We start from the raw sequence: 26,487 nt of genomic DNA, 5'->3' as shown, positions 1-26,487 counted from the left end.
GAAAAAAAAAAATGTTTGCCTTAATAATACTACAAATACAATAGTAGTGCTGCACACAGCCGGTGCAGAACCACTTGACTGCTGACAACCATTCAAGTGCTTGTTTAAGTCTTGCAGCAGTTAACCGCAGGCATCAAGTACACTGCATTTTACAATATGCCACTCCTTTATCATGTCTTAGGCCTCTTTGGACGAAATGGGCCTCTTCAAACGCTGGAGTACTTGCACGCCGCTGCGTGCATCCCTCTTTCTTTGGATGTATACACATTGGCTGCATTCACGTTATCACTACTCTTTCTGAGTTTAACACTGATGCTAAAGAAAACAAAAGGCTGATGTCACCTAGGCTCGTCGTTAGGAGACCATCTGTGCAGACAATTTTCATCCCAGAATTTTAGTGAACAAAACGTTTTGAAACGAGGAAAGCCTGCTTCAGGTACAATCTTTTTCTTTCGCACTACACAGGCCTCACAATCGTTAGCTGAACGATGAGTCCATATTTTTAGCTTTGCTGCTACTCCAAAAGAAATAATCAGCCAAAATGACCTGGAATACAAATGGTAATCGCTTTCACCTGCACGTGCTACTTCGCGACGTTCTAGACATCGATTAAACAGCCTGCAGCTCTCCGTGACGAAACCAACTTCCAATTTTCTCCTCGTTATTTGGGAGTACCAGCGTGTGTTTATGCGCGCGATAGACTATTCGCTTGATTTAAGCATGTATTATGTTCATATTATTATAGAAACCTAAATTAAATGGCAAACCCAGTGAACCTGGGGTATGAATACCTAGTCGAGAGAAAGGTTTCGATGCTCCGAACAAAATAATAATAAAAATAATTATTGGTTCACGGAAATGTAACGGCACTGTATCTGTCACACTTGTGTCTGTGGACACCTGCACTGCGCATTAAGAAATCGGAGGAATGTGGGAGAGAAAGTGGAAAGAGAAAGATTAGTAGTGGCGGTCTATGGTGTTTTTTCGATCACCTGGCGATCCTTAACTTGCACTGACATCGCACAGCCCACGGACGCCTCTTCGTTTTGCCTCCATCGGAACGCAACCGCCGCGGTCTGGATCGAGTCCGGTTACTTAGGCACAATAGTTGAGTGTCTCACCAATGCACCACCACGGCTGGGCACCGAAGAAAGCCTCATGCAAAAAAAACGACGTTTTTATGCGGCTGTGCTCATTCTTCATAGCAGCCAGGGTGGATGATGAGACGCGTTTTTAAACACCACACACCATTGTTGCAGAAATGGTTCTTCTGGTGCATGAGTCTCAAGAGTGGTGCAACGAACTACAGATCCCTATCAAATGAGTGCGGGAGGGCTTTCAGTAGTCTAGAAGGCAAAGTATACACATGTGTCGATTGAAGAGAACCTCGTTATCTGCTAAGTGTGCAGATGATGTGTAGCCTGTGCCAGAAGTCCTGAGTTGTAATCGACATCAGCACATGCAGCGCCCTCACAGTTTCAGCGCCGCATCTTCGGAAAGCCACACTAATTTGCTGGACTGTAGGTTGGAATATTGAACAATGGCGAAGCTTTTGCGATAGCAGGCGGGATAGTCGTACATTTGACATTGTAGACAATGGGGCGTGCCCGTTTCTTTTGTTGCGCACTCCTCCCGTGAATCAGTAAGAGTGCGTTACTGAATCAGTTCCGGTGCCAGGTAAACCTGACAAGGCTCCCCAAATCGAGAGCTGCTCAGCATGAAGAGGGGTACCTTAATGTAGGTGTCAGGCGTCAAGGCCTGAAAGGGAAAGATTGTACCAGACTTCGTATTCTTAGTCAGCATCGAATGCAGGTGGCCACACCACACCCACCCTTTACGCGTAAGACACATCTCACCCAATGCCAAGAGGTCTTCTTGAATAAGCTCATCGCCCATTGGCTTACACGCCACGTATTACGGCCCGCTGGTGCCAGTAGACAGAGGAAATGATTACGTGTCTCCACTGCACGATTCTAACGCGCGGTGGCATATCTCATCTACTCTGGGATTGCCCTACAGCCTGAACTACCATTCCCTTCTAGGAATTGATGCTAACGCACAAATGATATTTGCCAAATGATATTAACACACAAATGATATGTGGCTACCTTGGTGGCCTGGTCAGAGCAATGTAGTTTGAGTGACGACCTGTGCAAACACTGAAGATCCTGCTTACTCTCCATTACCCCCATTCATGGCCATGAGCCTTCCTGTTTAATAGAGGACTTTCAACTAAACTCCACCTTCTGCGGAGATTATAATGCGCCAGAGTGGATGTTGCTTTCTGGCAAAACCGTATTACCATATACGAAAAATGTGGGTTTTCGTCTTTTGCGTCCTTCACATTACTATCATATAGCAACGCGCGCAATTTCGCCTGATGGTTGGTATCCTGTGATTTAACTTTGTTGCTGCTTCAGGCGTCTACAGCATGGCAAAATTTTCATCGAGATGTGGCTGCAATATATTGGTTGTAATCGTCATTTACTGTAGTTATTAGTATGAAATCACGTCGATATCCATATTCGCACCCATGACATACATTGCCGTTCACACTTTGGTGACATTGATCAGCCTTCAGAACGTTTTTAAAACGTTCTCAGCATCAGTTCTCGGGCTCAACCTTCAAGCAAGACACCGCAGCATATTGCTCTGTGGTGCACTGCGTTGAAAAGATAAATGTGGGACATGGATTCAGTGCTGTCGAAGACTTGAAGGAATCTTTTAGGTGCGTCAATATAAAATATTGGACAGAATAGACAGTAAGGCTGAGTTTGAAGACAATACCGGGTGTCCTTTCCTCTTGCGCATATTATTTAAGACGAAGCGTACAGTGCCCATGGGCTTTTAATGGCTTATGCTGAAAAAGCAAGCAAGGTTACGAAGCACGCAAACCATCGTCTCAGGTATGCCTTTCTGGCAACAGATTTTGTAACCAGTGTTACAAAAACACATACGGTGCGCAAGGGTAAACGGATGTTGTGGCCATCAAGCCATTATTAGTGAGCACTATGTGAAAGTTTGGTATTTTGTTTACGGTCAAGGATGCCTGACTATTTATGATACTGAATAAATCTTAGGTGATATGAAATACAAATACAATGCACCAAGCTCGTTGATGATTCCTTATTCTTAAAATGATTGTTTCCTGCTATTCACATGATATAAATCTGTAATAATGCTGGTGACATCTGGTGTGTATAAGCGGCAAGCCTGGAGTAATATGAACCGTTCTTAGAGTTTAAACATTGCTAAGAGCCAACAGCACCCTTCACAGCTTTCATTAAAGTGTTGAATTCGGGAGAGATTCCTGCAGAAAAACCTTGCGTTAAAACGCAAGCATCTACATGCATTGTTTGGGAGAATGGATGTATGTGCTGCTCGCTGCCGCGCCAAATGAAGGACAGTTGAAAATATTGTGAGCACTGTGTGGCGCTTCATCTTCCACACGGCTGAACGTGCTGCTTCATCTTCATCCTGCTCCCTCTTGTAGATACCCATCGTCATCGCGGAGTGTGTTTGGCTGCTGTGTGCGACCAACGCTTCAGGTCTGCAATAAAGCCTGATCTCCCAAGTCCGACCTTCGCGCTACCTTACACGTGGTGGAGGTGCGCCATGATTTCCCCGCTGCTTCGTTCTGGCCGCCGTTTGACCCCGATCACCATCGTCATGACTCAAGAGGGCCACTCCGCTATTCCGGCCTCTACCAACTCGACTCCAGCTCCCCTTGCCACTTGCACTATCAGTAGCCGTCAGCGCGACCGGCAGATGTTCGCCGGTCTACGCGGCGACGACGCTGATGACTGGCTCGACAGCTAAGACCGGGTGAGTGCTTTCAACCGGTGGGGCGATTCTCTTAAACTAATTAATGTGTCCTTTTATTTGACGGATGTGGCCAAAACGTCGTTCCTAAATCATGAATCGACGATTCCCGACTGGGCTACCTTTAAACAAAAGTTGCGCCAGATTTTCTGAGCTCCTACTGTTCGCACGGAGTCCGCCAAGAAGAAGCTAGAAGCCCGACTTCAGCGGTCCAATGAGATCTATACCTTTTATATAAAAGATGTTACAATATAAACAACCAACCAACAGATGAAGTTCGGTGTCTGGCTAGCCCGCGCCGCAAGCGGAGTTAGCCTACCTTTCCATCCCCGTAGGGCCAGGAAATGCCACCCTTCACCACCTCCTCTTCCCTCCGCTACAGTGGCTAGAATAGTACTCTAGCCACTGTACCTCCACCGCCCTGCAAGTGTATAAACCTTCATTTATATTGCGACCAAACTTCCTTACGCATGCGCAGTAGCGCGCCGTGCATGCGCATAGCTAGCGCCTCTTGAGGCATTGGCATAGCCAACACCTGGCATAGTTTACTAGGCGGAGCATGTGAAAACGTCACACCACTTTTGTTTGATTTTGGATATAATCTAGGGAAATTTTGTTTTCTGGATGGGTCGTTTTTATTTCTCTTTGTGCAGCAGAGCTCGTTGCTGCCGATACTTCACCACGCGTATTGGCGTCACTACGGCCAGTACACGAGCCGTGTCGGGCTCTCTTCCCCGCTGGCAGGTTTACTGGCAGGGCGCAGTCTCTACTAAAAAAATAAAAAAAATAGAGAAGCCTTACTCGGGCCGCGATGCGCGCACCCTTCATCAGCGGAAAGGGCAGACCATCCTGGATAGGTGGCTTTCGCCTGGATACCGCGCCGCACAGACGCTGCATTCAAACTTGGCTGCAAAGCTCGCGCGTGGGTCGCATTCCTCCTCCGTTCTTTGTATTCGCGGCATTCTTTAGTCACAGTAGTCACACATGGATTGGTGCGGTGCCGTCTGCTATAGCACGCGGTTTCACTCGCCAGATACAATCTCTTTAACCTCCCCAAACAAGCTTTATGAAGCAAAGCGATACAAACATTGGATTTCTGTCGCCCCGCCGGTCCAGGTGATCCGGTTCCTACGAGCAGTCGAATGCCTCCTAAAAGACAGCAGACTACGATTCCCAGCATTTCTACTTTTTCTCAACACGTGAGAAGAAAAAGGGGGGGGGGGGAGGAAAAACTCGTTTATATAATGCCCCTGTATTATCTGGTGCGAATTAGCATGTCCTACAGAGGGAAAGCGGCGTGCTCGTGGACGCAGTTCATTATTGCATAACCTTTATTTACCCTTTGCCTTGACCTATATTTGCCAAACGGGTGACTGTCCACGATAGCATGCATACGCAATTCTCAACGAGTACCTTGGGCTTTTAATTGCGCATTTATTTCCCTTTCTTGCGTATAATAGTTTCATGAATTTATCACGCAGCTTTTTCAATGCTCCTAGGCCACGCCGACAGCCGCTTCAGCCTTTCACTATGAACATTTTGTTTTCAACCAAACAGTTTCCTTCTGTCTCACCGTTTTCTGAGTGCCCCAGTGAATATATTCTTTAAATTATTAGGTAAAGACAGTCTACGCTTTATCTTGTATCGTCCTTTAAAAGTTCTCCTTTCTGTTTGTATGTAGTGTTTTGTTGCAATATTCAATTATTATTTGGTGACCATCACTTGTATACCCAGTGCACAATAAAAAGATCTCTAGAAAAATGAACAGTTTAAAAATTACAGCTTCCAAAGTTGCTACAACATGTGGCAAAAGGGTCTCTGGAAAATAACAGAGCTTGCGATTCAACTACGCATCTTTTTTTCCACGCCAGAACATTTTTAACCGTATCTAGGGAAATCTAGAGAATTTCCAGTTACATTTTGGGGGAGAGGTGGCTTTTGAGGTTGGCAGCACTGCGTCACTGTTCCCCGCATATGCGCAGAACTGCACCTGTTGGAGGTACGCGCAATGGCGGAACTTTTACCAATGTATCTCTGGCTACAAAATAAAGAAACGAAGGCTTCGGACAAACCTGCAATAGAGGCTTCCGCTTTGTTGCACTTTAGTGGTTCGAAGGGCCCCGTAAAATCTGTGTATTATATTTATAATTTCCTTTTAGCCTACCGAGCAATGACGTCAGCGAATAAACAAGCGCTGAAATACCGATCGCGCCGAATACGGCACAAGCATGGGTGTCTCATAACAGGATGCCTTTCAGCCAGCCGGCAAAGAAAATAACCGGTTTTATCATCTAGCAAGCAATAGATCTTAAACGGCTGTGTCCTCAATGCAAAGGGAAGCGAATGCATTACTCTCCAGGGGTGTCACAGCGGAACTGATTTTGATTTCTTCACGTGCAGCATTTCATGGGAGACTTATACAGGCGCCACACGAATCTATTGGAAGCGAGAGCTGAGATTGTATGATATTTTGGTTGTGACATCTACGAAAAACGCGTTATACTGCAAGAACAGGACTGCATTGAGCCATTTGTGTGCAACGCGTTTTCCCGAGTGATTTTTGTTACGTGCGGTGTAAACAAAAATACACTGCGGAAAACGAGTCAGCTCGCTCGAAGTGCAGATTGTTCTTTGACGTATGGGAGAGGTTTTCTTTGCGAGTATGATTGAACTGCCTGAAGAATGCCATATGATTGCCATGTGATTTCATCTGAATATTGGCGCATGTATAAATTTTGTGCGTGTGGTATTTATGTTCCTCAATATATAGTTGCCGATGAAGCTTGTTTTAGAACGGTCGCTTCGTTACAATTGATAATGTAAAGAAAAACAGATGGACAAAATTTTTATCAGTACACAAAGGCGTGCCAGAATTCGTCGTTTTCGGTTTGAGTTATCGCGTTTAATGCTCCTAACAGATTTAAGCTATGAGAGAAGCCGTAAGGAATAGTTACCGAAATTTCGATCACGTAAAGTTCTTTACCGCGCACTTAGATCACGAAGTAAAAAGGCGCTTTGCTTTTCGCTTTAATCACAAAGCGGTTGCCGCTACAGAGATTCGATCCCGCCTTCTTGGAGCAGTCCGGCGCCCTAACCACTCAGTCAGGAGAGTGGAGTGAATGTGCGCTTTTCAACGATACGCATTTAAAAACAGCCGTTAATTATAGAAGGAACTCAATTAGATCGAAGTTTAGGGTTTCCACTAAGCATTCCTTTAGCACCAATACATGTCATTTTTATAATTCCCTGCAAATGTTGCAAATGTAGAATTTTGATTTCGAACCAGTTTGATCATTCATAACAATTTTGTTTCGAAAATATCATTTATTCAGAGCAATTTCATTATTTCAAAATTGAAAAAAAAAAGAAATACCACGCATCTAACTCCGCCTTTCTCGGGATGTCTGAAAACAAATATATCTAAACAAATAATACGCAAAATGAACTGAATACTATTTTCAGTCAATGTAGGACACACTGCAATATGTGGATGAAGTAAAATCAGGTTCTCTGTATTCCTAAGCACCTCGACGTTTCGAGATGCTCGTAGCTGAAGGACGATTAATTTTTCAGTAACAAGACGAAACTATTTATATAGCAATAATAACATGAAGCACAAAAAGGTATTTACAAAAGACAGTGATGCAACTATATTACAAGAGAAGCTGACTGAACGCTGCAGCTACGTGAGATGGCATGCTACACGGCACTTCAGCTCTAAGCTCCCTATTCATGACTTATCAGCCAGGGTCTACTTGCCACGGCTATCGTGGCTTCGTCGAGAGCCGATGGTCGCAGCGCGGCGTGCCCTCAATTACCCGCCACAAACATTGCAGACGCGGGGCAGGAGTGGTGAAGAGAGCACGAACGCCGCAGCTCTCGCGAACTATGTATGTACCTCTCCGGCTAGCTGTAGAGAGACCTGAAAATTTCTGGAAGACATGATCTGCAAGCGCGGCCTTATCAAGGACACAATGTTAGCAGGGCCGGTTCCATGCAGTGGGATGCACTCGTATGCCACCGTGCCGCATGTGATTGAAGAGGTGAGGAGGCGCAGCGCTCCAGCGCGGAATGCGTAGTCGGCTCTGCTTCCGTCCGGGGGTTTTTGGGCCATTCCATCTGCGGCGCTTTTTCCGGCGTGTGCGCCGAAACATTTTAAAAATGGGCACCCGTTGCTTTACAGATGATAAAATATAATAACAAACTTGTCGAAGCAAATTAAGGAATAAATTATTGACTTGGCAAAAAGAAACACCGACTTGTTTGTGAATCCGAATAAATTGAAACCAGCAAATTCTTAAAACAGCAGATAGCAGCTAGATGCATTTGGTACATATTAGGGGAACTGTTACTATCGCGGTGCATCAACACTGCAGAATCCGTCGGGCAAAGGCATCGATCCTTTGTTCGCAATGTTACATAAGAGTGCGAGCGCCTCGTGGTCTTTAAGAATACCCCATTTGTTCGGTACAGACGCGAACTCCTTTGGCGTGATCGCCAGGAACCTCAGCTTTGGAAAAAACGGCTCCATTAATTTCCGAAGGTTCGTGTCTTCACCATTTGCTGCTCTGTGAAGGCACTGCTCCTGGGCCCACGAGAACACCGCCTCAAGGATGGAAACCTCGGGCACATTTGTGGCTTTGTCGATGATTAGATGAACCGTTTCCTCTAAGCACGATTTCAGACTATCGGAGGTAAGCACTTCTATACATTCGTCGTCAAGTAAATATATCGCTTGGGCAAGAATATCATTATCATCTTCACCCATTATGTGCAGGTAATCGATAGTTGCGCACACGTCCGCCTCTGACATGTTATCTATTGCGTAATTGAGACACTCCTCGGCTAGTTTCGGCTCCAGGTACTTGATGGCCGCAGTGCGAGTGTAGACAGCCTGGAGCGTGCTTTCCACTTGCAGTTGGCCGCTGTAGAAATACCTGCAGCGAAGTACAATTACCATGCACTACAGACCATCTGTAAGTAACCAACATGAACGCGGCCATTTTTTTAGTCCTAATTTGCAGTCGGGTCAAGGAAACGTAATCTCACTGCAATTATATTCCTGGCATGGAGAAGCTAGAAAAACGGTTCTAAAGGCGCCATAAACAAAAACAGTTATCTTGACAACTATTAATCAGGTTTCATAACGATATAAATGCAATGAAACACCAGTTTATGCTATCAACCATTCTATTCCCGTTAAACAGCAAGAGGAGAGGAAAATGATTCGCCAGATATTGTGACGCACAAATTACACTTAAATGGGATACAGCCATGGGTTTTATTACCGCGATTTTAATGCGGTTTTTATTACTAGTAACTTGGAGCCAAGCTCATCAGTGCTGTAAATTCTACGACGACCGCACCGCTCAATTCCTCCATCGTGCGGCGTGTGGAGCAGTCGGGGCTCGCTTCTGCTGCTGCTTCTTCACAGCTTCTACTTCGTACACCAGCTGCTGATTCTTCGCACACAACAAACGTTATTCGTAGTGCTACATATCTCCAAATGTATAAAACATTGCCTGACAATGCTACACAGTCCTCCATCCCAAGCTTACACTTTCCCGCCAGCGCTTCCCAACTGGTTCCCCCTTCAAAATTCCTTCTACACTTCCGAGTAGCCTAGACCCGGATGTAGTGTCCTTAAGGTTCGCAGACAGCTATGGACAGCCCCTTCCTAAAACCAGCAATTCGGCTACGTTTCTTTCACAGACAGCCATGGAGGAGTTAAACAACGAAAAACCGTGTCTGACCATGCATAAACGCAATAACAATGCCTTGATAGCGTCATGGGGTCGTTTGTTATGTTCATCTTTGTAATATGCTAATAAAAACGAAAAAAACGAGAGACAATTGCGAAGACGTATGCGGATGAAATACATTTTCAAAATAAGGAAGAAATAGGTAAAAATAAATTAAAGTAGAGGGTTTGGAATGCAAAACAAAACACGAGGCTGACTCTGCAAGGTTTGCTTACCGCGCAACTGTATCGTGGCTGCTGTGCTGTTAGATGATTGAAGGATGACTAGTGTTGTGCAGAGAATGAACGCGGATGTTGATCAGAGGTTGGACAATAGAGCGATTGGGAAAAAAAACTGCTGGCTTCCATGTATTGTGAAGGCGTCGCTACGGTTGTTAAGGTCAATTGTAAGCGTTCTCGCGTTCTTTCGGTCATAACCGGTTAGATTTTCTGTCCCATGCTTACAACTTTCCCGCCACTGCTGCCCATCTGGCTAGCACACTGGGATTTCCCCCTTTAAATTTCCTTCGATACCTTCGATTAGGCAATACCCGTCTGTAGTGTCCTTGAAGTGCGCCGACAGTTGTGGATAGCCCTTCGCTGAAATCAGTGTTTCGACTGCGTTTGCTTGATGTTCAGACAGCCGTGGAGGATTTAAACCACAGAATGCCATGTTTAACCACGCATAATCGAGCAATCGCTCTGTTAACCTTGGTCAGGCCTACGTGTGTCAAACTAGCTAACCAGCACAGCATTATGCAGTATAACAAAGATTTCACTTGTGTAATCATGCTCATTAGAGCTATGCTGCCTCTATTAATAATTAACCGCTCCTGCTGCAACAAAGTTCTCATAGGTAAGATGCACTATACTTTGATATTTAATGGTTTGTTTTGGTTTATGGCGTTTAACTTTCCTGAGTGAATCAGGCACGAAATATGCTGTATTGGAGGGCTCTGGATATTTCTACCACCTGGTGGTCTTTAACGTGCCCTGATATTACACAGCACACAGGCCCTTATAGCCTTGCGCCTCTATCGAAAAATGGCCACCGAGGCTTAGATTCGATCCCGCATTTTTGGGCACAGTAGTCGAGCGCCCTAGCCACTGCACTTCCCCAGCGGCACACTCAAAAAACGAGATTCGAGCTTCAATTTCTCTGAATCCCGCGTTAAATTCTTTAATACACCACGTCATGGGAACGAAATTATATGCATATCATACAACAATCACTCATAACCAAGCCTTATTATTTGTAATGATTATTGCTGTAACTTTTCACTCATACCATTTTCAGCACTGAAACAGTTTCCGCCTAGTAAGATAGAACTATAACGTGCGGGCTTTAGATTAACATTTCGCTACGTTTGATATGTGTATTCAGCACATACATCGTGAGACAATGTTTATAACAAACTGAGTTCACAGTCTTTAAGGTTCGTACTTTATAAAAAGTCAGCAGCTTTTGTCACATTGAACCTAAAATAGTCAGCCCCACACAGAAACACCAAACATTGTCCCTGTAGGTATAGAAGTTATTTAATGCTCATATTCTGTTACTTAATCATAGCGAAAACGTTCCCATTAGCACTTTTACCACCATAATGTGTCATTTTTTCTGCAGGTCTTAAAATATTAATTCCTCCCTTTAATTCACATATCTTCGAGCTGTTAGCAACAAGTACTTCGCTTTTTGATCTTTTGCAACAGGATGCTGAAAGGTTCCCAAAATTCTTCATTTGCGTGTTCGCGGTATAAGTGACAAAAGTCCCATTGTTTTTCACTTTCAGGTGTACATCTGCCCATTATTCTTGCAATTTTCATTATCTCCAAAATCGCGTCTACCACAGGATCTCCATCCCTCCCATCAAACATGTGCTGTACCATCTGTGGCACCTGAACCTTCCCAAGCATTCCAGTCATTAGCCCACCTGAATTTCATTGGCCTGACGGCACGCTTCCCGTTGTCTAACTTAGAGGCACAATAGTCATATAATTCTTTCGATACACAAGCCTTTCCTTGAATCTCACCTAGAAGATTAATATCCCACATTTGGGTCATTAATAGTTTTCTCCAATATTTACGCAATGACTAAGATAATATTTCGCAAAGCTATCCGATATGTCGGCTTTATTTTGAATCATTATCACGTTGAACATTTAACCTCAATTACAATTCCTCACTCTGCCCTAATATTTCAAGAACTAATGAGGGTACACGCGACATAGAGCTGTACAGAATAACTGCAGAGTTCCAGCCACATTCCCAGGCAGATTGGCTACGAAATCGTAGCTGCCGACTACCACCGGCTAAATATCTGTTTTCATTGAAGAAGCATCCCTTTAGAAGATTTACTGAGGAACATGCAGGGAAAATAAACGAAAGTAAGCAGCCTAGTAATGGTCCTATGGCAGTTCGGATGTCATAAGCACGGGTAAATTTGTTTAATTTAGTATATACAACGAGCACTATTACTGACAAGGCTGAGGTTCTGTTCCGTACAAGAGACAAACGATGAAGTTTGATTGCATGCACATTCAGATGCATATTATTGATGATGCTTGTGACTTGAAACATTATCGTGAGCGCACTTCATTCCTGAAAATAACTGCACTTGTGTATTTGGCAAATTATGAAAAACTCTCTGCATAGCGCATCAATAAACGCACCGGATAAGTCCAAGAACTCCCTCCGGGTGTAAATCGGTGATGAGCACGCGTTCCTCCTTGGCGAAGTCTCCATAAAACATGGCCCTGAACACTTCGTTGTTCAGTGCCAAGATCATCCGGTGCACATTGATTGACAAACTGGTGTCGGGAAAACGGTCACTTTCAACCACAATCTCCACGTCGGCAAGCTCCCCTGACTCCAGAAATCTTGTCAATGAGTACTGAAAGGGAAGGTCGGAGGTGAGGTGTTAATCACTATTCATCAAAAAAGAATCCAAATGGTTCCTCCGGCCTTTTATGTATTCCCAGACCTAAAGTATGCTTCATTGGATTGCAACCATTCTGGTGTGCACTAACGAATTATGTCGAACTAACTCGGAATAATTATCTTCGCTTTATTCATGCAAAGATACAAACGAGAACTTCGCAAACAGAATATGAAAAGTATGCCCGATATTCGATCTTTGTCGTCTTCCTGAAAATCTTTCTGGTTGTGTTTACTTTTATTTTACTTTCATACCTTTAGTGCTGTTTAGGTTAATAGATACCAATGCTAGCTAAAATTATCAGCGCCAGACTTATTAATGATCAACTGAAGGAACTTTTTTGCTCCGTAGAAGCAGCCATTTCGAGTACAAAATTAAGTTGTAGTAAACTTTTTACTGCATGAACTTTAAAAAGAAAAGTTATTAGGAAGCTTGAAACCTTGTTAAAATAAGTTTAGGACTCGATGCTTACAGCAACAAGCAAGCAATCTAGCCGAAGAAAATATCTTCACTATACGCCCTAAAGCTAGTGAAACACAGTTGAACTGATTTTGAACAACGTAACACGTAAGATGAGAAACTCGTAATGTGGAAATGCCTTCACCGAATAAAATCTGCAAATTAAGAACAGCGAATTTTGCCCGTGGCAGCTACTGATAAGCCAAACGTTCTACAGGGCAATAACCTCACAAAATCTCAACAAATCGCATAGACTCTCATACGGTGGACATCATTATCATAAAATTTTTCGCATAAATTATGATAATGTACAAGAAACTATGTGACCTTATGCAATTATATGCGATATGTATGTGATTTCGTATGCGAATTGAGTGAGATTGAGCGAGAAGATGTGAGGTTATTGCCTCATGCGATTTTTTCAGTAGGTGACCGTATACTTGTTCAGATATCTTGTTTATCGTTTTGATATTCACTGAAATTGGCAGACAAAACGAGCTCATTATCCTGGCTGGCATCATTGTACCAGTGGAGAAAGCGCGTGCTCTAAATGTGATTACATTAGGCCCATTCACGGCCAGTGGGAATTCTCGGTCATGATGGCGAATCATATTGGCCTACCGTTTATCGAGGTACATACGTATCCCTGCACGCATCGCTCAAATGTGCCACGATATGGAGCCGCTGGCAACGGGTTGACGGAACGATGATATAGAGAGTATCATTGAAGGTTCCAAAAACGCGCAGTTTTCAGTCCATTTTAGACAAACGTCGGTGCTTAATTGTCGCACCTCTCACTGCCTCTTTCTTTGGTCGGCGGCCAAAACGCGTAACCTTGACTAAAATTAAAACTGTTTCGTTTCTGCGGATACTCAAAACAGACTCCAGCTCTGTCAAAATGTTCCACAAAGCGGCTAGTGCCCTGAATAGTAGTAGACGTCAAAAAACACCAAAAATCAGTTCAATTGGTTCTTTGGCTCCCTATGTGCAGCAGCGTCCTTGCCATCCTCTTCCAACTTAAAGCGCCAGAAGCAATGAACCGTTTTGTGGAGTTTTGTCTGTCGTACCTTCAGTAACTATTTTAATATAGAGGTTTAAACCTTTTCCCTTTATTTGTCAACATCAGGTTTGAAAGGTTTAGGCCATGCGAAGATTTTTGCTTGTTGCTACCCAATAGTGTAGTTAGTCTCAGATTCGGTATAATTATTTTCGTACAACATGTCAGACATTACCGACTGCAATTCTGCATGCATATAAGTATCTAAGTCTGAAAAGGGGCTATCAGCCAAAGAAAATCATATTGCGGCATTTGGATACATTCTGGGCGCAAATATGTTTGAAAAGAACAAGGAGGTCTGATAGGCTAGAGAACGCCATGAAATAAACTTTAAATATTATAGCCAGATATTGTTATGTCGAACTCTATATAACGTCAGGAACCTTTGAGCATATCTCGGACAACATGTGGTCACCAACCACTTGGAACAAAGGTGCATGTGACGCAAAGGCTGTCATTGTCATTTAAGGTGCCTAATTTGTAGTGAATTCATAAAAAAGACATTTCTTTGCCAGCCACAAAACGCGAAGCTATACGAATGGGGATGTTGTCATCAGTTTCTGTAATAGCTTGTTGGGAAATTTTGGTACAGAAAGAGTAACTAGAAACGTAGCCTGACCCCTAGGCAGTGAGCGAAAAAAAATTAAAATATGGCAGCTACGCAGACTAGGCTTACCTTTTGTAGCTTCTTAGTCGTAGCAGAGGCACCTCCTTGGAGTTCACACTTGATGCATGGGGTGTAGGTGCGGCAGTATTGGCAGTACAATTTCCTCGCTAAAGGATAGAAGCAAGCAGAGATGGCACAATATGACATGTCTGGTACAGCTATTAAGGATAGCATGTTTGCAATTACCCGCCCTAGGCTCTTTCCTTGAATTCCACAACTACCGAAGCCAATAAGGGCTCCGAGATGCAGTTTCAATGCACGTGAAATATCTCCAGCACAAAAAGCGGAGTGTTTGCAATCATTATGTAATTGTTATATTTACTGCACAGTAAATTTTCAAGACATGTGAGCTGTCCAAACAGCTGCGTAGCTAGCGAGGAAGAACAAAAGCTGTTTCCGTTTTTCAACAAGGCTGATCAAATAGACACCTTCAATTACCTATGTTATGACGTCACTTTTACTGTTTCGACATGAAGCTAAAGTGTCACTACACCTCTTCGAGTAGGTTTGAAATACCTCTCTGGTCCCACCCACCATAATGCTGCGTTCTGAGACGATCGAAATCGGAGCGCTTTGAAGAAAGTTAGACTGTCACACTACCTGCTTTGGTCGAGGAGAGCTGAGCGCTGTTCAAAAGATTTCTGCGGACAAATACTATATACAAGGCTCCATTCCGATAGTGATGCCGGATGTATGGATGATATATGGGCCTAGCGCTATGACCGTTGCCACAGCGTTGATAAATTATGCAAGTGCTCACTGAGACTTCAAATCTCTTCAAAACAAGTATTCAACAATCATTATGCTAACAGTATGTGCATTGTTGCTGTCCTGGCGAGGAAACGCGATGGGCCCATATTCACTTAGGACAAGGGTGAATGTTTTGATTTGGATAGCTGCCACTATTAAAAAAATATTAGCAAGGCAGTCACAACACGCGTTGAAAATTTGATAACTTTAAAGTGTGAGTTCGGCTCGGACTGCTTCTCCTGTCTAGTCCTCTCTACTGGCTGCATACTGACATAGTGAAGCCACTGACACCCTTCCTTTAGCGACACAATTGGGTGGTCCCCGTCGAAGATTACATGGGTCCTCCCACTGCTGTAGGCAGAAGTTGCGTTTATTCGTCCTCTATTCTAATTAGTTGAAAGGAGCTGACTAGATGCATCTGCATACAAACAAGCAGAGCTTTCAGGTGCTGGTTCAGATACCAGCCAAACTCTCAATTCCCAGCTCTCACGTGAACTCCGCCTTGTCACGTGACTTAATGAGGACACACACTAAGAACACCAATCAGCATCTGGCCATGTCACTTGCAAACTGCCGCTTGCCAGCAGATGTGCTAACTCGGCAATGTGACGCGGTATGATGACTAATCAGCACTTAACTATATAGTGCGTGGCCCTGTAACGTCATGATTGACTTAGTGATAACTGGGGAAATAGTAAAATAAGATATTGGTGTAAAGTAAAACCGAACTTCATGCACCCGTCTGTCACGTCGAGCTAGTCCACGCTGCCGAAAACAACCTCCGGGGCGAGAGAGATAGAAAGTGACTGTTCGAAAATATTTCCGGGACGTTGAAATAAACTTTATTGTTTAACAACTAACTACTAGAAAACGTAGAGCAAAATATACCTGTTGTATAAATCCTTACATATGGCAATTATCGTAAATGTCGCAAACCACAGGTAAAGTGCGGAGCGATTTTACTACAGTAGTGTGTCGGAAACCTCACATCAAACGGTCACAAGCGTCTGCGAAAAAGAAACTGGTAAACTGCTTTCAGCACATAATGATTTTCTAAACGAAGCAGCAGAGTTATTGGTATAATTAGTATTGGCAGCATTGGTATTACTGGTAGGTATACCTACAGCTTCTGCGTCCAGTGTTCCGCTACCATCTTCCACAACCGCCGTGCCAGATAAACGCGACAAAGACACACTTGTGTTTAATAAAATAAAAGTTGACGATTAACCGTACCGCTGGGACGAATTGATAAAGTTATTGTAAAACAAAAGCCATCATTTCCGCGAAGTGACTAAATCCGCCGGCCGAAAGCCCAATCATTTCATATGTAAATGCAAGAAATGCGGTGAACAAAGCATTAGAGCTGGAAGCCTTCTATTTTGAACCTTTTCTGGCATTGTTACAATCAGTAACAGTATCCTAGTATTTCAAAAATAGCGTTTCGCTCCAAGTTACTCAGTATTGCGCTAGGATAAGTTCCCACGAGGTGGAGGAGTCGCTATTTTAAGTAATGAACATATATAGATGTATCCACTACTTGCCTTCAATAATGTATAACCACTCCGGCAAAACATTAAAACAGAACGGTGCTGTGTCTATGTCGGGACAGTGTGCCGTCCGCCACATGCTTACTCTGAAGTAATAAAAATTAACACGCAGACATGTAGCGCCACTTACGTGATCCCAAAATTATTCCAACCGACGATTAAAGTATGCCCTACATATATTGGTCTGACTTCGAAAACCTTCCCCGCGATAATGAGCCTGATGAACAGCTCCTCGATATAGCGTTTGATTTTATTTCCAAGACACATTGTTCAAATTCCTACATATATCACTGCGACCAGCAGCAGCATAATAGTATTGACGTCTGTCAGTGATACCTTTCCTTCAGACAGTTTCATAAGAGTTCATAGAAGGTCTGTCTGGCCATATAATGCTACCTTTTGCTCTTTACTTCTATCCTTGCTAGTGCGTATGAGGAATTCGGGATCAAAAGTTTATGTCTGGGCAAGAGTAGAAGACGTCGATGTTCCCGAGATGCTTGATTTTCCACTTTCGCGTTGTCAAACATTTGCTACTGATCCAAGGGTGACTACAAAGATATGGTATTTGTTTAAAGACTTGGATGTCTATCTCCTTATATACTTCTGAAAACAAACGAAATGAGAAAAAAAAAGACTGCTACAGCTCACTGTTTACTTCCGACGATGGCTTCTTGCAGAATTAGAAGTGCCACCTCAAACTTTACTCATAATACAAAACTTCTTGCGTACAGCTCACTACTCTGACCGGTGGTTGAGTATGGCATAGCATGTATGTTGGTTAATATATACTAAGATAAGTATGCAAGTTTCAATGTATTCAGCGCTAAGCAGCTACATTAATTTTTAACAAACACGATTGCTGCATTTCACCCTCAGACCTCCTGACAGTGATTGGATTACCCACAATTAGCCAGCGGGCAACTTTTTTACGTTTGGAACCTTTTGTTCCAGCTCTTCAAATATTCACTCAAAATTGGCAGCAGCAAGTGCTCATTTCTTTCTAGCATGAGAGCTACCAGGCAGAAACATAAAACACCTCGAGGAATACAGATTCCACGAACTCATTCAGTTATTCTTTTTCCCGTGTACAGTCAGGGAATTGATCCGTGCCCTATGAGCTTGTGAATTTCCAATCGTTGACAACCTTTATCAGCAATCTCTCCAAGTTTGTGTTCCAAACCTACCTCAACATAACGCATTAAGTGTTTGCAATTAATATGCACAGGGTTTAGGCAAAGTGCTTGTTCTTTTGACTTTGTCGCATGAACGTGTGTTTCTTTGGCAGTACCCATTAGGCCAGCGGTTTATGTATGCTGTGTTAGAATGGTCTGTTTTCTTACTGTTGCGAACAAACATTTTTACTGTTGTCAATTGTTCCTCAATCCTGCTGCAGCCTCCGAAGGGGCTTGCAGTATGTGTAAATAAATAAAATGTTGCAAATTCTTCAAAACCGACAGATGCCAAAATCTAGTTCTGCTGAGTAGAGTGCGTTATCAGTTGTCACAGGTACCAAGCTGCTACCATGACCTTGTTATCCCATTCCATTGGCACGTAGAACTTGTGAGTATACAACCCGCTGACGACTCGAAATGCAAGTCTATGCGCCCTGCGCTCTCAAGCGCTTCCTTTTATTAGTGCGAGTGCACAAAGAAGCTTCAAAACACACATGCACTCCTGGCGCGCCACCAGGTAGTGTCTGATAGTTCGCAGTGCCGAAGCTTTACGGGTACTGAGGAAGCCACTAACAAAGAAATTTAAGCTGAGGGGCTGCTCAGATTTGTACACGCTTCCAGTGGTTGCGGCGGGGGCGCCGCAACCAGTTGTCCTCGCAGCTCGCCTTCACGTCAAAGCAGCAGACTTGGAAGAGTACCATTTCTCGTGGCCTTTCAGTGAATGCAGACCGGCGGCTGGTCTCGAAATGGTGCCTGTCAGTATAACCGGTGCGAGTCGCCTGTCGCGTCGTCGCGTGAAGGTCATCGGCGAGGTAAATTCGACCTTCAAGTGGAGGAGTGGAAGTATGTCAGCCACTGACAAATTATGATGAATGTCTACAGTACATAGAATGTCGGATGCATCGCATCCTTCCGGCGGAAGCGGCGCCAAGGTACAGATCTTGGGTGGCTCAACAAAGTCGGTGACATAAGCGATGGCCGTTCCTTTCAAAATGTGCTGAAACTCAGTCCCGAAATTTGTGATCGAGGGTGCCGTACAACCGTTCCGTAATTCCGTAAGCGAACAAGTACTCCAGCAGCACGGATCCCTTTCTCAAGTACCATGCTCATGTCCCCCTCTGCCATTATGTCGAGGTCGCAGGGTGAGTCGCTTTCTACCAAATCCGTGATGCTACACCTTGGCGCAACCATAAGTCTTCAGCTCCAATACGCAAGGCGGGCATTGGTGAAGAACCTTCAGCGTTAGATATCGCACTGGTTTGGCTCGACAAAAACGTCACACGCGATTCATGCAAAATTTATTATCGTATTGTTAGCTTGTAAGAAGTCCAAACCGATTAGGACGACAAGTCGCCAATGTAAACAAATCTCTGAATTGCAGTTCGCGGAGTGCATCTGTTGCAGGTGTATTACACCTCCCCCTAATCTGAGGCCCAGTCCACTCGCTTCAATTTCTTGGCTAGGCCACTGCTCATAACAGAATAGTCCGCTGCCGTATCAACTAAGGCGGTAATGATAAAATCTTCGATCGCAACCGATAAGTCTGAAGCTACGCACTCGGGTTCATCTTTACGTGGCCCCATCTGATAGGCGTTATTTGGAAAGAAGCGCGATGAAGCACGTTCTATAGTTCGCTTCTTAGTGACGTCACCTCCGCAGGTCGCTGTTTGTAGTATTCCCGGCGGCTTGGGAACGGGGGCTCGGCGACCAGCCAGTGCAGTTTGTCGACGAACGTAGACTCGGGGAACGATAGCTGGAACACGTGATCACGTGGGGCACGTATTGTGGGAGCTATCCGAGGACAAGTACTCGTCGATTTCACATGGTCGTTAAACACTCCGAGGACACAGTGCACGCGAACGAAAGCCACGAAGTCTGGCGCGGCGCTGTGAATACAACCTCCACGTGTGGTCGGCTTCACCAGTGGTTACAAAGGGGCGGGCGGTCAGGGGCACGACTGAGGTGAGCCGAAAAACGACCAACTTGAAGACGGAGATTACCATTTTGAACACAAACACGGTGTATAGAAACCTTATTCACAAAAGACCACGGTGTAAGTATACATCTTGAAAAGACAGAGGCGACTACACTTGACAAAAGGAAGGAATGAAAACTAAGCGCAGCTCCACGAACTGGCACGTCAACCGCAACATGAGCTCATAGCTCTCTTTAAGACTTGTTCTCAGCCGGGGCCTGCCTACTACCGCAATCGTAGCTTCGTCAAGGATCAGAACCTCTGGTCGCTGCGCGGCGTGCTCTCAAATAACCACGTGCACCGCCAAATTTTCGGGAAGCGGAGAAGGAGAGAGAACAGCGCAGCGCTGCCAAAGCTATGCTCTTTTCTTCCTGCTCGCTAATAAGACCAGGACTTTGCTACCAGCCATGGCCAGCATGCGCGGCCTTTTCAATGACACGAAGCGACGAGGACCAGGTCTGCGCGGTGGGTAGCATGCTTGAGTCAGCGTGCATTTTCGCCCCATGACGACGGTGGCGAGGAGGCGTAGCGCGGTGGCCAGGTTTGCGCATCAGTCGGGAAGCCGCTTGGTCTTTCCATCTGCGCCGGTTTCTCCTGGCTTTCTTCGGCGTGCATGCCGAAATATTAGAAAACGGATTACCTTGTCATTACAACCGCGATAGAAATATCAGCAAAGCCGCCAAAGATACGTAAAACAAATTGAAATGATGTAGAAGCAAACGCGACTCGCTGAAATCATTCCAAATACATCTCGATGCATCCTGCGGAACAACGAAAACGATAAAGTCAAGATCGGTGGCTTTGAGCGTACGCAAATGAACAAAATTGCTCGCGGCACTTCCCAGCTCATTCTATGCGTTATAAGCGATATGATAAGGCCGCATGCCTGCCGATTTGACAGCGGCAAGCAAAGAATACTTTGGGACAATATGCAGGTGTTTCAGGCTATTGTACAGCAAAGTATGTAGACATCCCAGTAAGCGGATGTAAGCGCGCCAGATATAAGAAGACCTTGCGAACGCTCTTCTACTAAACCTTGATTTCATTCAGTTGGTTGGGTTTGAAGTCCTAAATCGACTAAGGCTACGATGGAGGCCATAGTAGGGGCCTCGGACATTTCGACCATCTGGGGCTCCTCAACATACACTGACATTACGGAGCACATGAGCGCCTTTCTTTTGGCTTCTATCGAAAAGGCTAAGGATACAACTAAGATATAAATGTTCACGATTACAATCTAGTTAGTGCTAGGTCATTCGCAGTACAATAACGTACTGCACCGGCTCCATGGTATGTAATATGACAAGCTCTAGAAATAAAGCATTGTACCTATCCTGCGTACGTTTGTGTACTAACTTGAGTACATGCACAAACCAGCAACGTAACGAAGAGAGCAAACACCATCAATTGAATTCAAGGCAGGTAAAATATCCTTTATGCTAGCATACACAGAAGTCTGATGAACGGGAGAGTACAAATTGGACGCATATGGTATAAAAAATTGCCCAACCATTCGCCATAAAAAGCTTCATGCTGCGAGTGGGACGAGATAAAAATATACACAAAAAGCTATAAATCCCCTCCATAGCTTTTTACACGAGAAAAAAAAAGGTGATCCTGCGCCGATTTTAGGAACGAATTTACACTCTGAGGTAAAGAACCTAAGAACAACTTTGTGTATTTGGACTATAGCGCAGAAACAGGAAACCAGGAGAGAGAAAAATTAAAAAAAAAAACGTGAGAGAAACTTGCTCGGCCGTTAGGGCATGGCACGATAGAGGCCTATGATTCTCATTCATTTTACACAATCAAGTTAGAATACAGTGGTAACATACCCCTTGACGTGAAAGAACAAAGACTATAACACCACCCCCACTTGTTTCAAAGCGGTGCAAACTGGTTTTGGGTGGCCAAGTCTAGAGTGTTGCGGTCGCAACCAGAGGTACGGGTTGTAATCCCGCCTGAGAAAACTGTACGCATTTATTTAAAGGAATTTATATCATTCATATATTTAAAGCACTTGAGACATGCAGAGTCTTTAAATATGGTTTAATATATGATGCTTTATTCACGTTTCTTCAACGCGGGATTTTGGCGTCGGTATGAATGTTCTGTGCCGGTTGAAATTCATAGCGAGGTATGAATCTATTAGGACTTTCACGTCAAGACACTATCAACCAATCGAGTCTTGTCGAAAACAACGCCGGATACGAAAGGTTTATCAGGAGCTTTTTGGCTTCATGCTATAGTCTTAAAGGGAAGTTTTCTATCATTGGTGACGAGAGCCTCTTGATACCTTTTAACTATAGCCGATTTGCCAGCGGTACAAGCAAATGTGCGAGGCAGAGTGCGCAGACACCCGATCAGTCGCTACACTAATCAAAAGCTTCCATCTGTTCCCACGCCCGGGTGAAAAACAGATACTGCGGCTAACAGCACTGAGCCCCACTATGACATAAAATTCCGCAGCCAACGCCTCACGGACGTTAATGGAGGTCGAAAAAGGCTCTAATGAGCAGACTGGCAGAATGATAATGCAATCTTCGAACCATTTTTCGACGTAAATATTCTCCAGGTGCTTACACGCAAAAGACAGCTCTGATAGCTAAAAGACAGCACAGAGCTTTAAAGAGCGGAGGTTCTTGTGCATAAAGCATATATATGTATAGTGACTTGCAATAATACATTAATAGCGCGCCACCGATCACTCCGCACGATGACAACGAAAAGCATGAACCGGCAAAGTAGCTCATCCCATGTAGAGGCATTCCAGGCAGCACTAACTGTTCTCCAAATATTCGTCCGATGTTGACTGATGTCCGTCACAGCATAGAACCAGTTCATTGCCAAAAAGTACCAATAATAAGCCGATTGTTCTTGGCGCTAAGGCGACCCCATCAAGAGCTGCACCGGCAAAAGAAAACTGAGCTTTCGCCCTATATTGCATTCGTACATGTTAGCATACACCACACCACGCAGGAAAATGTGAACCTGGTGTGCATCCCAAGTTCACAGCGTCGAAGCGAGAACAGATTTGCACCCACTACCGCACTGCGCGATGAAGGAGCGAGAACTCACCATCAAAAATATATAGCGTATCAAGAAATCGCGCACTAGGCACACGAGAAGTCTATAGAGCTTAAAGCCCAGCGAGCGGCGACAACTTACAACCACGGCATAGAGACTTCCGCGACGGGAGCGGAAAGCCACATGTGCAGGCACGTCGCGCAGTATAGGAAGAATGACGTAGAGTCCACCGATAGTTGGGATTGTAACTGCGCAGACTAATTCAGATGTAGGAAGAGAGGCGTTGATGAGTTTGCGGCATATGATCTGAAGCGGGCCCTGTAAAAGCTACTTCAACTTCCGTGAGTAAGTGAAATCCTGTAATGGCGTGGAATAAAATATAGATTCGGAATAGCGAGAACCACAAAGCACGTATCCAGTGCAGGGGACATAAAGCAGTCGATGTAGGCACACCCACTCGCAGTGCTATATGAAGTGCGGCGAAAAGGAGGGCAGGCAACGAGGCAAGCTAGGCAGGTTTTGAAAAGGAAAGTATTTGGTGTTTCGGAGCTTGAAATCCTCACGCACATACAGCAGCTGCTCAAGAAACTAATGGAGCTGACACGAAACGGTGAGTTATTTGAAGATAATTAACTGCTTATCCAGGAATTTGAGCACCGCAGCCAGCGCGGAAGGCAGCAGTTGCCGCAGAATCCTGCGCGGCAGCAATGGCCCCGAAGAGTGGGCAGCGCATGCTGTTGAGGCGTTCCCCTATCAGCGGTTAGAACAATAAGCGCGCATAAGCGCTGCTAAGTAATCGAAAGCGAGAGCCAGAGAAAAGTGGGTGGTGGAAGGTGTGAGCTCGTTTAACCAGACTCTTGGGGGTTACTACCAGAGAACAAAGAAACGTACAGTGTGAAGAGCCTGAGGCAAATGTGTAAACGCAGATACAAAGAAAATCTCCTAGCGACGGCGTAGCTATGCGCGTAACTGGCCTTTGCAGCGGCCTGTCCGTATGGTGGTGCACCGCAACTGCATTGTTAAAAAATAAAGGACAGCGCGATACTGCGGCATATTCTACTATGCGGATTCATAAAAAATACTGAGCATTCTGCCAATAAATCATACCTAAGAGTTCGCATGCCACCGGCTGAAAAAACCACCAGGGAAAATAAAAAAAGCGAAAAATAAAAAAAGATACATGTTGAGCAAACAGGCATGAAAGCTACTCGTACGTTAACTTAGTTTGTTCCTTTCAGAATTAACCTGACCGACTGAATACAGCGGGCTTTTCTCAAAGTCATACCGACTATGACTGCTGACCAAAATCTATTTGCAGGTAAATGTGGCTAGGCACTGACGCCTAGGCGCCTTCCCGCAGCGCGCATTCCGTGCACTGCCCGCATAACTTGCCATCATACGTCGAGCTCGCTAGCGATATTACGAACGTTTGTGAACGGGCCAGATCAAGATAACCCATGGAATATTTGTCACAAAAATCTAAAGTGTTTGAGCACAGAACACCCGAAGTACTCACCCATTTTTTGCAGCCAAGTCTGTAAAACAGGAAGCAGGAAGTCGAAAAAACCCGTCGAACAAGCACACACTGCTCAACGCCACCCAAATGCCAACAGCGAAAAGTTGGCGAAGGATCGTCGGAAGTAGTCAGGGCATAATCGCTTTAAGGAGACAAGGAGCGCCACCTGACAGCTTCTTTAGGACTGCGCATAATCGCAACAGATTTTTCGGGTTATGCCATGCCGATGCAACAGGATGCGTTACCAGGAGCAAACCGTGAGCAGCAACCTACTGCCAGCGGCAACAGCTCGATGATGAACAATGCAAAGGGCTCGTGTGAACTGTGATGCCAAACGCGTAAACACAAAAAAATAAGATTACTCCAAACAACTTGACAGTAAATATGATATTTATGCACTAAATAATACGATTTACGTTTCTGGAATAAGAAAAACGTGTTATATTTGTAATAATATTTTACCTTGTTTTTAGCGACCTCTTTTTTCTCATTTAGTATCGCTGCGCAGACATAGAGAAAAGATTTGGTAAAGAGCGGACACTCGGCGAAATCTGGCCCCAAGAAATCACACACGTCTGACAATGTTAGTTACAGCCCCTGACAATGGATGGCGCCAGCAGCACTTGTCGTGCGCGCGAGGGCCGCCGTCGCAGACCAAAGCAAACTACGAAAGGGCACGGATGTCTGCGCTGGCACCGTGGCTGTTCTCCAGGGCAGACCTCGAAGCTGAACTACTGCAGTTTGTCAGGACGACAAGGGGAGGAATGTTATTTTGCCGAACAATGCTGCATTTCAAGCAGTTTAGGCGAACCACGCCGGCTGGTTTCTTGAATCGCGCAGCTTGTGAACAGGCACCGGCGCGCACGTCGTCATGGGCCAGCCAGTTCTTGACCCTATGACAGGTTCCAGCAAAGGTGAGGTGGAAAGTGCTTTTGTCTTGCAAACTACACGTCGTTTCAAGAAGTTTAGCTCAGCGCTTTGACTAGCGCGGTTGTGAAGAGAAGTCAATGTTCTGACATATGACACAAGTACTAGCCGGTTTGTGCGCAGTTAGATAAGACTGGACCCATGACTGATGCTCTTTGCTTGTTTTCCCAGTGGTTAGTTTTGTGCTGTTTCGCGTTAAGTTTTACGTGTTGGGGTGTTTTTATGGCGTTTAGCAATGTACCACTCCTCTCGCTTTCTATTTGTTGGCCAGGTAAAATTTGACCATCGAAAGAGTGGGGCTTATGTGTTGTATACGAGCGTAGTCGCGTGTATGTACAGGACCGTTATTGCTAAGATGGTCGAAAAATAAAGCCCAAAATATAGCGCAAAACCTGCTTCGCGCACGCACAGCTCGGGAATTGGCTTTGAAACATGACCATAGAAAAGAAAACGCTAAGGTCTTTCTAAAAAGGTTGATACCAGGGAAGTACCGCGTCAATATTTCTGGGCTCTCCGTTTCTGAAACGATGCATTCCGGTCGTACATTTATTTTCAGTGCTTCTAGCAAATCCTGAACGTTTGGCCGCTAGCTTACATGTTATTGCCGCCCGTGTATACAATATTTTTATCGAATTAAACGCGTACTCGTCTCTCAATGCGCCTTCTGTAAATCAAATATTAACGTTTGAAAATGGAGCGATGTTTGGAAATTACTTGTAGGGGTATTCACCGTGTAGCTTGATTGTGTGTATTTTAAGTGGTGTCGCAGAAGAGGTTAATTCTGTAAATCATATTGGCCTTCTTCGTAATTTCATTCCTTTATTACTTTCTCACGTTTCGCCTGTTTACACAGTTTCGGTAAAAGAGGGGCATCACAATGACAAATACGTCT

At 44.6% G+C, this 26,487-nt stretch overlaps 1 protein-coding gene across 1 annotated transcript; it reads right to left on the bottom strand.

Moving 5' to 3' along the window:
- Positions 1 to 7,175: 7,175 nt before the first annotated feature.
- On the bottom strand, positions 7,176 to 24,867 carry LOC146189245 (BTB/POZ domain-containing protein 6-like). Its single transcript, XM_084604138.1, has 4 exons — positions 24,669 to 24,867; positions 14,691 to 14,788; positions 12,233 to 12,453; positions 7,176 to 8,759 (listed from the first exon to the last, which is right to left on the bottom strand). The coding sequence occupies exons 1-4, from the start codon at positions 24,670 to 24,672 to the stop codon at positions 8,174 to 8,176; spliced, it is 909 nt and encodes a 302-aa protein (XP_084460264.1). The 5' UTR covers positions 24,673 to 24,867; the 3' UTR covers positions 7,176 to 8,173.
- Positions 24,868 to 26,487: the final 1,620 nt, after the last annotated feature.

The sequence above is a fragment of the Amblyomma maculatum genome, chromosome 5 (genome assembly GCF_055883805.1).
Source record: "Amblyomma maculatum isolate TAMU_Amacu chromosome 5, ASM5588380v1, whole genome shotgun sequence".
Taxonomy (NCBI): domain Eukaryota; kingdom Metazoa; phylum Arthropoda; class Arachnida; order Ixodida; family Ixodidae; genus Amblyomma; species Amblyomma maculatum.
Note: the sequence above shows the minus strand (reverse complement) of the source record. Positions and strands in the feature narration are given on the sequence as shown.